General features: G+C 54.9%; 5 protein-coding genes across 5 annotated transcripts; 2 read left to right on the plus strand and 3 right to left on the minus strand.

Moving 5' to 3' along the window:
* Window positions 1–495: 495 nt before the first annotated feature.
* BDP81DRAFT_391292 (uncharacterized protein) lies at window positions 496–1,434 on the minus strand (the record flags this gene model as incomplete). The annotated part of the gene is made up of 1 exon (XM_060587532.1): window positions 496–1,434. One exon carries the CDS (start codon window positions 1,432–1,434, stop codon window positions 496–498), a length of 939 nt encoding a protein of 312 aa, XP_060449234.1.
* Window positions 1,435–2,088: 654 nt separating this feature from the next.
* On the plus strand, window positions 2,089–3,207 carry BDP81DRAFT_446894 (bucentaur or craniofacial development-domain-containing protein; the record flags this gene model as incomplete). The annotated part of the gene is made up of 2 exons (XM_060592115.1): window positions 2,089–2,441; window positions 2,511–3,207. 2 exons carry the CDS (start codon window positions 2,089–2,091, stop codon window positions 3,205–3,207), a joined length of 1,050 nt encoding a protein of 349 aa, XP_060449235.1.
* A 133-nt stretch (window positions 3,208–3,340) lies between these two features.
* BDP81DRAFT_312319 (DSBA-like thioredoxin domain-containing protein) lies at window positions 3,341–4,266 on the minus strand (the record flags this gene model as incomplete). Its single annotated transcript, XM_060583791.1, has 4 exons — window positions 3,341–3,927; window positions 3,985–4,025; window positions 4,089–4,167; window positions 4,233–4,266. The coding sequence occupies 4 exons, from the start codon at window positions 4,264–4,266 to the stop codon at window positions 3,341–3,343; spliced, it is 741 nt and encodes a 246-aa protein (XP_060449236.1).
* A 287-nt stretch (window positions 4,267–4,553) lies between these two features.
* On the plus strand, window positions 4,554–6,050 carry BDP81DRAFT_479234 (short chain dehydrogenase). Its single transcript, XM_060594880.1, has 4 exons — window positions 4,554–4,834; window positions 4,897–5,087; window positions 5,193–5,525; window positions 5,682–6,050. Exons 1-4 carry the CDS (start codon window positions 4,741–4,743, stop codon window positions 5,991–5,993), a joined length of 930 nt encoding a protein of 309 aa, XP_060449237.1. The 5' UTR covers window positions 4,554–4,740; the 3' UTR covers window positions 5,994–6,050.
* A 646-nt stretch (window positions 6,051–6,696) lies between these two features.
* Window positions 6,697–10,906, minus strand: BDP81DRAFT_312211 (ATPase; the record flags this gene model as incomplete). The annotated part of the gene is made up of 3 exons (XM_060583780.1): window positions 6,697–8,367; window positions 8,419–8,697; window positions 8,747–10,906. The coding sequence occupies 3 exons, from the start codon at window positions 10,904–10,906 to the stop codon at window positions 6,697–6,699; spliced, it is 4,110 nt and encodes a 1,369-aa protein (XP_060449238.1).
* Window positions 10,907–14,079: the final 3,173 nt, after the last annotated feature.

Below are 14,079 nucleotides of genomic sequence, written 5' to 3' on the forward strand. Positions count from 1 at the left end.
CGGTAGCGGATACTTCGTAGAACAAGGGAGGTTCACTTCTCTATTGCCATTGACTCGGCATTTCGCTCAAATATCCCTGTGCAATGTGAGGCGCATCCTGCAGCGCAACTGCAGCCTGCAGAATAAGATCATCTTTTGAAATTGGCGACGTATGGGTGTAAGCCATGTTGTGACAATTTGCTTCTGATAATCTGCCCACTGGAATGAGTTGGCATCTGAAAGCCAAGATGCCGATTACTGATTGAAATGTCTTGCAAGGTGCAGCAGTATCGGGGCAGAAGGATGCCGCCGTTTATTTATATGAGGCTATGTTCGCGATATCTTTGCTTTCGGATTCTAACAGTCGTTGTTGAAGCCGGGACTGGCCCCTAACTCGCCGTGACTGCCAAGATCATCTATCGACTGAGTTCATCCGTCACCGGCGCTTATCGGCTCCCAGCTATCATCCTGAAGGTATATCCAGAAGCCCTACCATGGTGCCAACTCTATGCAACTCTAAGAAGCGGTAGCTGCGAGACGCTTGATCTCTTCCTGCTTCATCCGCTCCTGTACCTTGAGCCTCTCCGGGACGACCCGCTCCCGCGGCGCCGTTATCTTCCATCCGGGCAGCGACTCAGCACCCAACATCCTCAGAGTCGCCTGCTCCACAAGACTGTACGACCCATCCGCCCTGTCAAAGACGTGAGGCTGGTTCAGCGATACCGGTGGGTTCGTGATGATACGCAGCCGCCGCAGCGGGTTCCTCGACGCGCTGTGGAGCATCAAGGGATGCAAGAGATACACATCCCCCACCTCCCCGTGAGCCTCGACAAAGTCACCACAGCTCCGCGCGAGCCCGTTGAACCAGTCAAGGTTCTTCTCCTTTGAGAAATCGGGGTCGTCTCTCGGTATCATCCGCGGCGAGACCCCATCAGTATGCTCGTATAGATGCCGTGCGACTCCAGCCGTCGCCTCGGGACAGATGAACGTCCCGCCGCCGCCGGGGACAATATCCGTAAAGAGCGGGATCACGAGCAGGCCTTGCTCGGGTGAGTCGAGGTAGTGGACGAAAAAGTCGCCGTCCACGTGCCAGATGCCCAGCTCCTTGGGGTCGGGCTCCGTGCCCTCGTACTCCTCGCTGCCCAGGTTGACAATGAGAGAGTCCCTCCACGCCTTTGACTCGGGCGCCACCCGGTCCTCGCCGCCGCACAGCTCGCAGATGGCGGCCCATGCCTTGGGCGCGTACTCGGAGGCGTCAAAGGTGCGGTGATGGGGCATGTTTGTTACTTGCTTCCAGGTTAACTTGTCGCCGGGGTCCATGCCCAGTCGGGTCCATACGTCCTTGGTGACCCATTCTGCTTGTTCCTTTGTGAAGCAGTTGCTCAGCTTCAACCAGCCTGTTGTTCTAAAGTGCTCTTTCTGAGCATCGGTGAGCGGCTCTATATTGGCAGACATAGTTCTGGACGACAGTGAAAGGTAGATATCGTTCTTTGCTAGAGTGTTTAATTGAGTGTAATGTAAAAAATAGGGAATAGGTAGCAAAGTTGAGCGTATCAAGATGCAGTAGATTCTACTAGGGTCAATAGAACGCAGACAGATTGAGCAGGCGTTGAGTCGAAGTTTCAAGCAAGGATAATAGTCATCTATTTATGTCTAGAACCCAACGAAGGGCAGAAGCTCCGGGTGTTTGTATTGACCACCGCTAAAGAAGCGTATATTGTGCGGGGGAGCTCAAGATCAGACGTATCTAGGAGAGTGTGTAGAGTAGATCGCCGACTCGGAAGACGTGCCGGGTGAGAAACCTCGAAGGCGTGAACTTACAATCCGTCGCGCCGGTTAAATTGCTTTTATGGAGCCGGGTCTGGTCTCCCCTCTTGAAACGTAGATAATGATGCTGTCAACCGGATAAAACCAAGGACGTCGAGGACATGTCAATGGTTGTAAGATGGTGGGGGTAGCGCTCTTTGATTGGACACAGACCTTGACTCACCGAACGCATTCGGTCAAGATAGTGCCGATAGCAGCCGACCGAACTTTCTCAGCCAAGTCCACGCTCGAACGCGACTTTTCAACTTCTTCAACCACGTCAACCCCACCACTATCTCGAATATGCCTCCCGATCCGACCATAGACGACGAAGAGTACGAATCCTCCCAGGACTCGGACTTTGCGCCCGAAGACGCAGCCGCAGCCGCAGCCGACGATGGCGCCCCCGAAACGTCCGACTCCGAAGCTGACGACGGGGAGGATGCAGCAAAGAAAACCACCAAGCGCAAGCGCGATGCCAGCGGCGACGAGGCTGCAGACTTTGAGAACTCGGGAGATGAAGCCCTGATCAAGAAGGCAGCGAAGAAGAAGCTTAAAAAGGCTGCGAGGGATGCAGCCGCCGCCCTGGCCCTGGGCGTGGAGGACGAGGGTGGCGAAGGAGGACTGGTGAAGACGCGGAGCATGCGCGCTGCAGAGTAAGTCGGAGACACGGCGTTTTCTCGCACGCTTTTCTTGCTCGGCGTCGCTGACAGTTCGTGTAACAGAAAAGAAGAGCGCAAAGTCGCGGCCGCATCTGGCCCGGTAACGGTCGACGTCGATGCCCTCTGGGCACAGATGCTATCCGACCAGAAGGCTTCAGCGGCACCGGCCGGCGAGAACGAGAACGGAGGGGAAGCCGACGTTACAACCGCTGCCGCCGCGGCGCCTGGTACGAGCAAGCCGGACGAAGCCCAGGCAGGCGACCCATCAGACACGATCCGCATCAAGCGAACCTACAACTTTGCAGGCAAAGTCCACACCGAAGAAAAAGTCGTGGCGCGCTCCTCAGCCGAGGCAAAGCTCTATCTCGCCTCTCTCGGCAAGGACGCCGCCGCCGCGGAAACCGCGGACGCGGACGCGGACAACAAGGGCGGAGAACCGAAACGCGTCCTCAAGAAGGCGTTCCGCTCGGCCTTTGAGCCCGTCATTGAGATTGTCAGCCAGCGCTCTGATCTGAACCTCGGCATGACGGTGCGGATCAAGGCGAGGGAGAAGGAGGCGCAGGCCAAGAAGCTCAACACGGTGCAGAAGAGCAAGATGGACTGGGCCGGATTCGTGGACAAGGAAGGGCTCAAGGACGAGCTCGAGCTGGCGGGCAGGGCCAAGGGGTCGTATGCCGAGAGGCAGGATTTCCTGGCGCGCAGCGAGGCCAAGAGGGAAGACGACGCGCGGCAGGCGAGGATGGCTGGTCGTGTGCAGTGAACTTTGTCGTGTTGTTCTCGCTATCTGGTTTTACGGGTTCTTGGGTATGGAATACGGCTCGGCGTTTATTTATGGAGATAACAAAAGAGATACCCCCTAAACAAATTACAGACATAATCCATACACGACCGGACTACAGCTTCGCGGTCGCCTTGCCTCCAGGTGGCAAGATGGCAATGTCCTGGTAAGGGACGCCCAGGTACTCATAGATGAAGTGAAACCTATCGCTCCCAAAAAAGGGCTCGCCCTTGCCCTGCTCGTTCACAGCCCAGAACCACGGCGCGCCAAACGCACCATGATCAATCGCCTCCTGCGTCTTGGCCTTGACCGAGTCCTTGATCTCCTGCGACCCGGCCCCCTGCAGGATCTTCTTCACGTCCGCCTCGCTGAACAATCCTTCTTGCGTGTTGCCGCCGGCGGGCGGTGGGTACTGCTTAGGCGCGTCCGCGATCGCCTTGGCCAGGACGTCGGGCTTCGTGAGGTTGAGGTTGGGCGGCTCCCAGAAGCAGTGGAGGAACCAGTGCCATGCCGTCTGGTAGGTGGCGTCTGGGTAGTTTGCCTTAATGAAGTGCAGGGCGCGGAGGGGGCCGATCGTCATGCTTCGCTCCATGAAGCTCTCGGGGGTGGTGATGTCGGGCTTGCCTGCTCGGGCGGAGGAGCGGCGGGCGTCAAAGGTGCCGTACTCTGCCTTGGCTGGGAGGGTCCATGGTGGTTTATTTCCTGTGAGGTAGAGGAGTTAGACGCTCATTACTTTCTTGGATATCTGGACAAAATTACCTGAAGCGTTGTTGATGGCACCAAGAAGAACCGGGTGGATACTAACGAGATATCAGTGAGTGACTGTAACTAAGAGGGACCCTGGTCGGATCGAGAAGACGAACTCTATCTGGACCCCATGAGCTGCAAGAAGTTCCTGGTTGTTGACTATGTGAGTGAAGGCGATATAACTATACAGTGATGCTGACAACTATTGTGAGTAAAGCCCTTGGGTTCTTGAGTACTCCGTAGTAAAAAGTGAGACTCACCAATGTCTATGTAAGCATCGATCTTGCCACCCATCTCGGCGGTACTCGGAGACAGAAAGCTGTAGCGATGCTTGCGACTTAGGCTTGTTGACGGACAAGAACGTAATATTCTCCGATACACACTTGATGGCGCAATCGTTGTAGTAAACGTTGAACAGATGTGCATCAAGACAGGTTGAAGAGGTGAACTTGAGGTGGATGGCGTGGGGAACCTCGGCACAAGCGGGTGGGTGTCTGGGGTACGGATAAAGCTCCATCGATTAGCTTCAAGCTCAATCGGGGACGATCACTAATACACGTCTACCCATACCGAGTCCCGACGGCATGTGTACAAAGTCTCACATTACTTTGCGCAACTCACGGCTTATATACTTGGGTATGCTACGTTGACCTGGTATCAATCGCTTTGTGGGATAATCGTACCTGAATTACTTTCCATCTCATCACATGCTAGAATCCCCCGGTCACATCTCCCACGACAGACAAGCACTTATCCCAAGTAAACACAATGGGCGAATCCAAGCAAGTAGCTCTCGTAGTCGGCGCCTCGAGAGGCATCGGTCGACAAATCGCCATTGACCTCGCAAAGAATGGCTATGCAGGTAATGCCAATCCGCCTGTCTTCACGATCCATAGAATCCACTAGCTAAAAGCCCATCGCCAGTCGTCGTTGCTGCAAAGACCACCAGCGACGCATCCAAGGCCAACCCCTTCCCACCGAATCCCAATTCAAATGATTCAACCATCAGCACAGTAGCTCGTGAGATCCACGAGGCCGGCGGCGACGCAACACCCATCGCCGTCGACGTGCGAGACCAAGACAGCGTCACACGGCTAATCGAACAGACGATCAAGGTATCTATCTAATCCATCAGGCTTCCCCTCGCTCTACTCCCATTACCCCCAATCACCTTCTAATTATCCCACCTATATATCCACTGACACAAACCTCCCCTCCAGATCTACGCCCGCCTCGACGTCCTAGTCTACAACTCAGGCGCGATCTGGTGGGCCTCGGTCGAAGACACGCCCCCAAAACGCTTCCAGCTCATGCAGCGCGTGAACCCAGAGGGCCTCTACCTGACCCTCCACGCCGCGCTCCCGCACCTCAAGCGCCAGCGCCGCGGCCGCGTCGTCGTCGTCAGCCCGCCCATCTACAGCCGCTTCTTCCGGGGCAAGACGGCCTACGCCATGGGTAAAGTCGGCATGAGCGTCCTGACAAAGGGCTTGGCTATGGACCTCGTCCGGCAGGGGTTGGATGAGATGGCGATTACGAGTATCTGGCCCGCCGCGGTATGTTTGCCCTTTTTCTTCTCCTGTATCCTCTCTCCGAGGAGAAGCACCTGCTTCTCGGTCTCAGGACAATATTCGATAGATGAGCCTGAATCGTCTTCTAGTAAACTCAACACACGTTGAATCACGCAAACTAACGAGAGAGATTCATTCTAGGCCATTGAATCCGCAGCAACCCAAAAATTCCAAGCCACAAACGCCGACGAATCAAAGGACCTGCGCAAACCCACAATCTTCTCCGACGCCATTCTCGAGATCCTCCGCGCGCCCGCCGCAAAGGTCAACGGCGAGCTCGTCTTAGACGAAGACTTTCTGCGGGACCACGTGGGAGTCACGAACTTTTCAAAGTACTCCCTCGTACCCGGGTCCACGCCGCGGAGAATTATGCCGGCAGACCTGCCCGATTTGCGTGTCAAGGAGCAGGACGACGAGGGGAAGAGGTATGATAGCGCCAAGGCGAAGCTTTGAATTGGAGTACTTTAGGTAGCTATCTTGTGTAGGAATAAAATGGTTTCTCAAAAAGACAGCGTTATGCCGTCTAATGAGGGCAGGTAGCGTGGTCGACGTATGGAATCCAAGATTTCCAAGTGGCGAAGCAGAAGCTAGGCTGCTGGCTGCAATCGTAGGGCTGAGCATCTGCACTGCATTCTTAACCCATCGCAAGAGTCAAAGTCGGGGTAAAACAAGTCATCACAGCGGGTTTTGAAGGCATGCCAAGTGGCACAACTATCTGCAGCCCTACAGTTTGCATAAGGCATGATTTATTTCACTGCGATTTCCACCCATCCTGAGGCATAGATTAAGCCAAGCCATAGTCTTCACGATAGTCGAGACACGCAGAGTCAAAGTCCATCAGCAAGCATAGTGCAATGCAGTTTTGTCTATTGCCTACCCCATGCTACACGGAGTAGGATGCGGTTATTTCTCGATATAATGCACTTTATCACAAGAAAAAAAGGGGGTCATCCCGTCGCTCACAAATTAGACCATTGCCGGTTGCCCTTCCCCCCAACCTCCAACCCAACCCCTTCCATCGCCAACCAGTATTTCCGCCATGAATGCCGGGAAGAAAAACTCAAGACATTGTTTGGGAAAAAGAAATTCAAGGAAACATGTTATGGTACAAGTCGTGGGGAATATTTGCGGTATCCGGCTTCGCGTGTCCCCTCTTTCATGCCTGCTGGCTCTGCTGGAACAAGCCCTGAATACTCTCAATGTCGCTAATGGTCTCGTTGAACACGTCGGTCAGGTCGCCGAGAACCTTCATGCGGTTCCACTCATGCCTCGTATTCCAAATCTCGTCCATGAGCTCGCGGTTGATCTGCTCCAATTGCTCAATGGTGCAGCCCGATGTTCTCTCCGTCAACTCGTCGAGGAATTGCTCAACCTGGCCTTCGTGGATGACAGGCTGCTGCTGCGAGGATGAAGAACCTGAATTCCTAATGTCTTCGCTTGTCGAGTCATTGAGAATGTTGACCAAAGGCATGGCGTGCTTCGAGTCTCCTGAGCTCCTAGACTTATTGGGGGACGACGTCTGACTACCAAGCGGGTTAATCATTCCACGCGCCATACCGTGGGCTTGGGAATGGGGCCAAGCTGCGTCGCTGGAAGTGGCCTGGCTCACAGGATCCATACCGGCAGGGATCTGGGTATCTTGCAGCTGCGAGTTGTCGCCTTGGCTAGATTGGTCTGGATGGAACCCATTTGCCGGCCCTGTCGCTTGCGTGCTCCACTTGTCTGTTGATCTGTCCGATGGATCTGACGTTTTGGTGGTGGAAGCGTCGTTCACAATCGCAGAGGGCGACATGCCGGGTGGTACTGTGGTGATGACAGATCTCTGGGACACCTGTGTAGTACCGGTTGTCGCGTTTCCTTGCGGCGGCCATTGAGCTGGCGGCTGCATGGAGCTATCTTGCGTTGTGTCGTCGTCCACGCCGCTCATGTGCACATCGCTCTGCCGAGAAGGGTTTGATGTGCCATTGCTTTGCTGGTGGGATCCCACGCCGCCGCTTGGCCCCGGGCTCATTACCTGGAAACGAGCCATGGCATGACCAGACCCAGGAATCTGCTCGCCCAGAGTAACCGGCCCTTGTGAGTCGCTGTCATTACCACCGCCCACATCGCCTTGAACACGGTCGAGAACAGACTGAAGCGCCATCTTCTTCCTCGCCTTCTCGGCTTGAACCTTGGCGCGTTGAAGCTGTCTCTGGTGCAGCGCCTCCCAGTCCACAGTGCTGGTGTTGCCCTCAATCGTGGCGACGTCGACTTCGACATTGCTGACAAGCTCATTTGCCTTGAGCGTCCGCTCTTTGTCGCCAATGTTCTTGGCATCTTTGGCAAGCGATTTGATGTCTCGAAGGAAGTCCTTTGGTCGGCAGTAAAAGCCGTTTGACAATCTCTCCTCAATAGTGGTCGTTTCGAGGTTGTAGAAAGTCTTGCCAGAGATTGTCTCGCGTAGCACGTCAACATCGTACTTGTCCTTCACAATCTCAAAAGGTCGATGCTCCATACCCGCTACATCGGGGCGGACATAGTTGGGATCCTTTTCGAGGAAGAGGTAATCCAGCTGGCCGGGGGTAAGGACGGGCTGTCTGAACTTCTTGTACTTCCTGTTGATCTGGTCCATGATTGGCTGCAGTTGTACCTTCAAGATATTGAGCAACTGGTGGTCGCGTTTCTGCATGGCCTTGATCTCTTCTTTGGTGGGTACTTTCGGTGGCGGCGGCGGAGCAATGGGCAGCTCCTCCAAGACTCTCTTCTTTCGATTGGCGGGGTCAGGAAAGTCGGCCGGACTCTTGCGAATATGGTCGACAATGGAAGCGAAGTATTCCCGCCGATTTGACTGATAAAATTAGCAAAGAGATCCTCGCAAGCATTCATCTATTGCACTTACATGCTTCGGCCGCTGGATCTGCAATCGATTTTTCCGGGAAAAGGCGAATAGCTCCCGGACGAGCTCAGGCGCAAGGTCTTCTCCAGCTTCATACTCTGCCGTGGCAAGCACCAGAATGGGATCTGTGGGCGGTATAGACTTGAGCATGTTCTTGAATGTGATGAATGGTAGCGTGTCTCTCATAGCGGCATACCACGACTCGATGCTGGGGATGTATATGACACTTGGCTTGTGTCTCTTCACTTCAGTGAACAGACTGACGATGACCTGTTCCATGGGCTGCGAAACGTTAGCAATGCAAACGTCAGTGGGATGGAGATGGACCTACCCGTCCGTCGGCTAATAAGTTGGGAAGCCCAAAGTTCTGGACATGCACACCTTCGAAGTAGTGCAGTAGGGCAGAGGACAAGTAACTCTGGCCCATGCCCGCAAAGCCGTGGATCAGGAATCGCGGGCGGAAGATTCTCGACCGCTCGAACTCTTGGTGAAGAGCTTCTCTGCCGAAGCCGTGGTCCTCGTCCTCGAATTGCTCAAACATGGCTTCTTCCAGCGCTGTCAGCTTCTTCTTACGAGGCAACACGTCGTCCAAGGCCTTCTTGATCGATCCGAACTGGTCTCTAAGCAGCGGCTCGATCCCCTTGGGCAAAGGAGCAGCGCCTGTGCCGGCGGATCTCTCAGATGACGGGATCATCTTCTTGATCGACAGCATGAAATCTGTCGCGTGAATATTGATCTTGTCAGGGTTGACAATGAGCTTGTCTTTTGACGAGTAGACCTGCGGGTATGTCCTCTGAATGGAGTTGAGAGCAGCCTCCGTGCAAAGAGCACGAAGATCAGCACCTCCATAGCCCTTGGTGTTTTCGGCGAGCTGTTGCTTGAATGGCTCTGCAAGACCCCAATCCTTGGTATGGATATCAAGAATGGACCGCCGACCTTCCACATCTGGAAGTGGGAAGTAAAACTCTCGGTCGAATCGCCCGGGTCGTCTGAGAGCGGGGTCGATGTTGTCAGGACGATTGGTGGCGCCGATTACAATAACCTGTCCGCGGCCGTCCATACCGTCCATCAGGGCCAGGAGTGTTGAGACGATGGAAGCGTGAATCTGCTCCTGCTTGCTGGAGCGCACCGGAGCCAAGCCATCAATTTCGTCGAAGAAAATGATGCTAGGCTGCGTCCTCCTAGCTTCCTCAAAGAGCAGACGCAGCTGCTTCTCGGCTTCACCAACCCATTTGCTCAGAGCGTCGGCTCCCTTTCTCATGTAGAAAGTGATCTTGCGACCTCCAACGCCGACGGAGTTTGCGAGGGCTCTAGCAAGTAGAGTCTTACCAGTGCCGGGAGGACCGTGGAAAAGAACACCTCGAGGTGGCGTGACGTGGAATCTCTGGAAGAGCTCGGGGTATAGAAGGGGGAGCTGGACCATTTCCTTCAGCTGATCAATGTGACCCTTGAGACCACCGACGTGATTGAAGTCCACGGTCAGATCGACTCCGAGAGGATCGGCATCTGCCAAAGCCTTCTGGTTTTTGATCTTGCCGACGTTGGGAGCTGCTCCCACGCCACCCTCCCCGCCCAGAGGCTGCGCAAGTCCGGGAAGAAGTCCAGCTGGGGCGGCGGCTGATGTGGGCGTCATGCCAACATTTCCAGCGGCAGGCCCCGAGCGTTGGCCCATTTCATCATCACTGCTGTCCGAATCGACACCTCCTGCGGCCATGCCGGACCCCCAGGGCCCGGCAAGAAGTGACCCGCCGCCGCCTCCGCCTCCAAAAGGTCCGAATGTTGTGTTAAGAGCGCGGTCCCAAGCCTGGCTTGCACCCCCGCGGCCTCCGCGACGACGTGCAGGAGTCGGGGCTGGATCTTCGTTGTCATCTTCCTCTATATTGACGGCAGAGAGGGGTGGCATGAAGTAGTTCATCGGCTTGGCGGCAGCTCTGCGTCGCTTAGATGCTGTTTCTTGATAGATGATTGCAGGTGAAGGTCGTCGAGGACGCCGCGAGCGTGAATCTTGTCTTAGTTCGTGGAGCTCTTCGGCCAACTCGTCTTGGTCTAGCTCGACTTCCTCGGCCGACTCGGCGCCACGGCGCGAGCTCCGGGTGGATCGACCCTTTGGCTTGGCGGCCCTACCGCGCGGAGCCGGGCTGTCGAAATCACCGTCGTCACCATCGCCGGAATCCTTTTTGGGCGACTCGGACATGTGTTCTTCCTCCCCTGCTGACTCTTCGCCGGGCTCGAAATCGCTACTTGGCTCTTGGACAGATTTTGATTTTCGGAGCCCGTTGCGGCGAGTAAGCCGCCCAGATCGTTTGGGAACATCGTCGTCGGCTTCACCTTCGGCATCAGCCTCCGGCTCGGCGGGCTCAGCAGGTCCAGAGCCACTTCCTCTCTTTGCCCTGGTTCGCCGTGTGATGATTGGACCTTCGTCTTCGTCGTCATCATCGTCTTCCGCAAGGTCTCCTTTCACGATCTCTGTCGATTCTTTGACATCCTCCATCTCGGTATCCTTTGTTTCTTCGACGGCTTGTTCAACATCGCCAGCCAATTCATCGACTTCGGCATCCTCTTCCCGAGGGCCGCTGCTTTCTTGGGTAGCCTCTTCGATTGTCTCGGGTCCCTTCTTCAGACCCTTAATAGAGCGGGAAGACCGAGTGCGGGCCAGAGTCTCGGGGCTCCTAGAACGCGACGCAGGCCGGCCATGTTTGCCGGAGTTGGTGAGTTCAACGTGCTCCTCGCCGTACTCCTCGGTGTGGGCACGGGTTGATCGTCGAGTGACAGGAGCAGGACCGGGGGTCGATGCAGCCTTTGGCACTTTCAGCTTAATCATCAAGCTGTCCTTTTTCTTGCGCTTAGGCAAATCCTCCGAGAGCACGTCGTCTGACTCTTCGGCGGGGTCGGATTCATCGTCGTCACTTTCTTTGTAGCTATTGTGCTTCGTCGCGGCCTTTCTTGATCTACGACCAGCTGCATTGACAGGCATGGCCTCTTCTTCTTCGTCATCTTCAGAGACGAAGGAGCCCTCGTCTTGACTATCAGACACGTCGTCATCGTCTTCATCTTCAATGTCGGATCCTCGATAGCGGTTGTTCCGGCGCCGTCCACTGCCACCGGCGTTTTGACTCTTGGACCCGCGCGATCGCTTCTTGGTGCGAACGGGGGGGCCATCCGCGCCGGGCTCGAAGTTCTCGTCATCAGAATCCGACTTGTTAGGATCGAAATCCTCGATGTTGCGCTTTCGTTTAGAGGGCATTGTGAATCGATTGAGGAATTAGACGATGTGTGGTGGGTGAAAGGTTTGGTATCGCGTTCTTTGAGTATTGTGCACGCCGGGGCCAGCTACTGCTTGCTGCCTAGGTACCTTGAGCCAAGGTCTGGATACCAACGATTAGCATATACATGCAAACAAGAAAACGCAATTAGAGGCGCTCCGATAAAAGACAATGAGGTCAAATCTCATTTTTCCATTGCAGCGACTCAGAAGATGAAGGGAAGTAAGTAGGAAGGCCATACCAGTGTCTTAGCGCTCAGGGAGGATGATGTGCAAGAACAATGGAGGCGTTTAGGCAAAGGTGTTTGCGCGGCACAACGCCATTGGCTTCTGAGCAATCCGATCGCAAAAAGTCGAGTCGGCGTCGATGTCGACGACAGTTGTTGCTGGCGATATTGCACAGCGAGGAATGAAAACGCCGCCTGCTGATGATAAAGTCGGATTCGCTGAAAAATCACCACAGCGCGTAGTTGCGCGCCGTTCACTCGGGCGAGGAAGGACGAGAGTCTGTAGAGTGGGTCTCACGTGCAGCGCCCACCAGCCACAAATGGCCCGAGCGTTCGACGCTCTCAGGCTGCGAGACTTCCGTTTTGGGGAGTGTGGATCCATCTTCTCTTCAATCCAACCGACTTCGTTGAGGGGGCCTCGATCTGAATGAAATCTGCATCTTGGAATTCTCTTCCATTGACATGAGGAAATATGACTGTCTGTTCAATTTTCGGCTACCCGAGCACGGTCAGCGGCTCTGTCAACCGATGTTCGTCTCTACCTGTCGAAAGTCTGAAGCATGTCAATCACCCTGCAAGGATTGACGGTGCTCCTCGGCGCAAGAGGTTAAAAAAGTCGGGCCCGGGGTAAGTGGGTGGCGATGAGTGTCCACCACAAATTGTCGCATTGTCGCGACCGCATTATTGTATCTTGAAAGAGAGACATTGAGAGCCCTCGAATGAAGTGCAACTTCGGGCCACTGCGTCTTATCACTCAACGGAAACGCAAGTCAGACAGCCTTGGCCAACCCGCTCGCATTTTGGAAGAGTGAGAAGCCGCGGCGCATAGATGCGCCTGATAATGACCGACCAATGCCAATGATGTCATAACTCAATTTTCTATCGCATTCGGGCCTCAGAATGCTCGTCTCTGAGCATCAGTTGTGATTAGCAGCGAAGGACGGGTTTTGGTGCTATCAAGTTTCGGCATATGGGTCGCCTGGGGATCTCAACCAACTCGTCCAATTTTCATCAACAATGAACCGGGAAAAGACCAACTTCTTCACGATTACTCTCTTCACGACGAAACAATCTCAAGCTTCACCAAGTCGACCTTTCCATCAGCCCTACGGCTCCGAATCTGGGGTACCTAACCCGCAGGCTTAAGCTTCCGGGCGCCAAGGTCAGGAACGTGGCCCGGGAACGTGGCTGGTGCCCCTGGCTTGAGCAAGTCACTTGTCACTCTGGCTGGGGGTCACGTGACGATTGTGGTGGGTACCTCACTTACGTTTATGCCTTGCGGCCTGAGCAATTCTCGGTGCGCCCGACTCAGCAGGTATCCAGATAAACAAACATCACGTGCAGCGGCGCCGAGAACCACAAACGGCGCTAAGCCATCGGCGTCGTCCGAACTTCGGTACGGCGTATGACTAAACCAACCAAGCTGACGACGCTGCCGTGCCGAGATACCCTCCTATTCGCCAACACCGAGAAGTCGTTCAGAGTCACGAGATTAAAGCATGCAATGCGTGCATACCTACCTACTGTATGCGGCCGTTATCTCGCCCACGTTCCTCGTTTCTTGCTTGAGCGAACGAGGCTCTGGCGAGACAGATTGTGAGGCTTGAGCAACGGGGAGGAAACCTGTTGTTGCTTCTTCTGGCGAACATTCAAAGGGGCCTCAAATTTTACAGTTAAGCCTATCCCTTGTGTCAGCACGCCAGTTTTGAGGCCGTCGCGAAACGATCAGCCCAGTTTGCAGATCCTCGCGTAAAGACAGCCATTAGCGTCGTACGGATACGCTACGAATGCGGAAGCATGTCATGGCGAACGAACACAAGGGAGCGCACCTGCATTAGCTGTTGCCTAACGAGGCCAAGCTCCACCTCTCCCACTCGGCGGCTCGCATTCGGTCGCGGCGTCACATCAATGGGGTAAACCGTGTCCAGCAGACCGGTCCTTGTGTGGGTCTGCTATCGACCGGCAACCCGGCCAAGTCGGCAAGCGGCCACTCGGGGCACAGCATTCTTAGACCAGGCGTCGTGAATCCATGCCGACCAAGCGGTCGTCAGCAGGAAGCCAAGAAAATACCGCCGTGTAGCCGTATCCAGCAATGACGAACCCTTCAAGCATTTAAGGACGGGTGCCCCCGCGGTCTAGACGAGTCTGTCATTGTATTGTACAATCAATTCATCA

This window comes from Colletotrichum phormii (assembly GCF_030913505.1).
Source record: "Colletotrichum phormii strain CBS 102054 chromosome Unknown BDP81scaffold_4, whole genome shotgun sequence".
In the NCBI taxonomy this organism is placed as follows: domain Eukaryota; kingdom Fungi; phylum Ascomycota; class Sordariomycetes; order Glomerellales; family Glomerellaceae; genus Colletotrichum; species Colletotrichum phormii.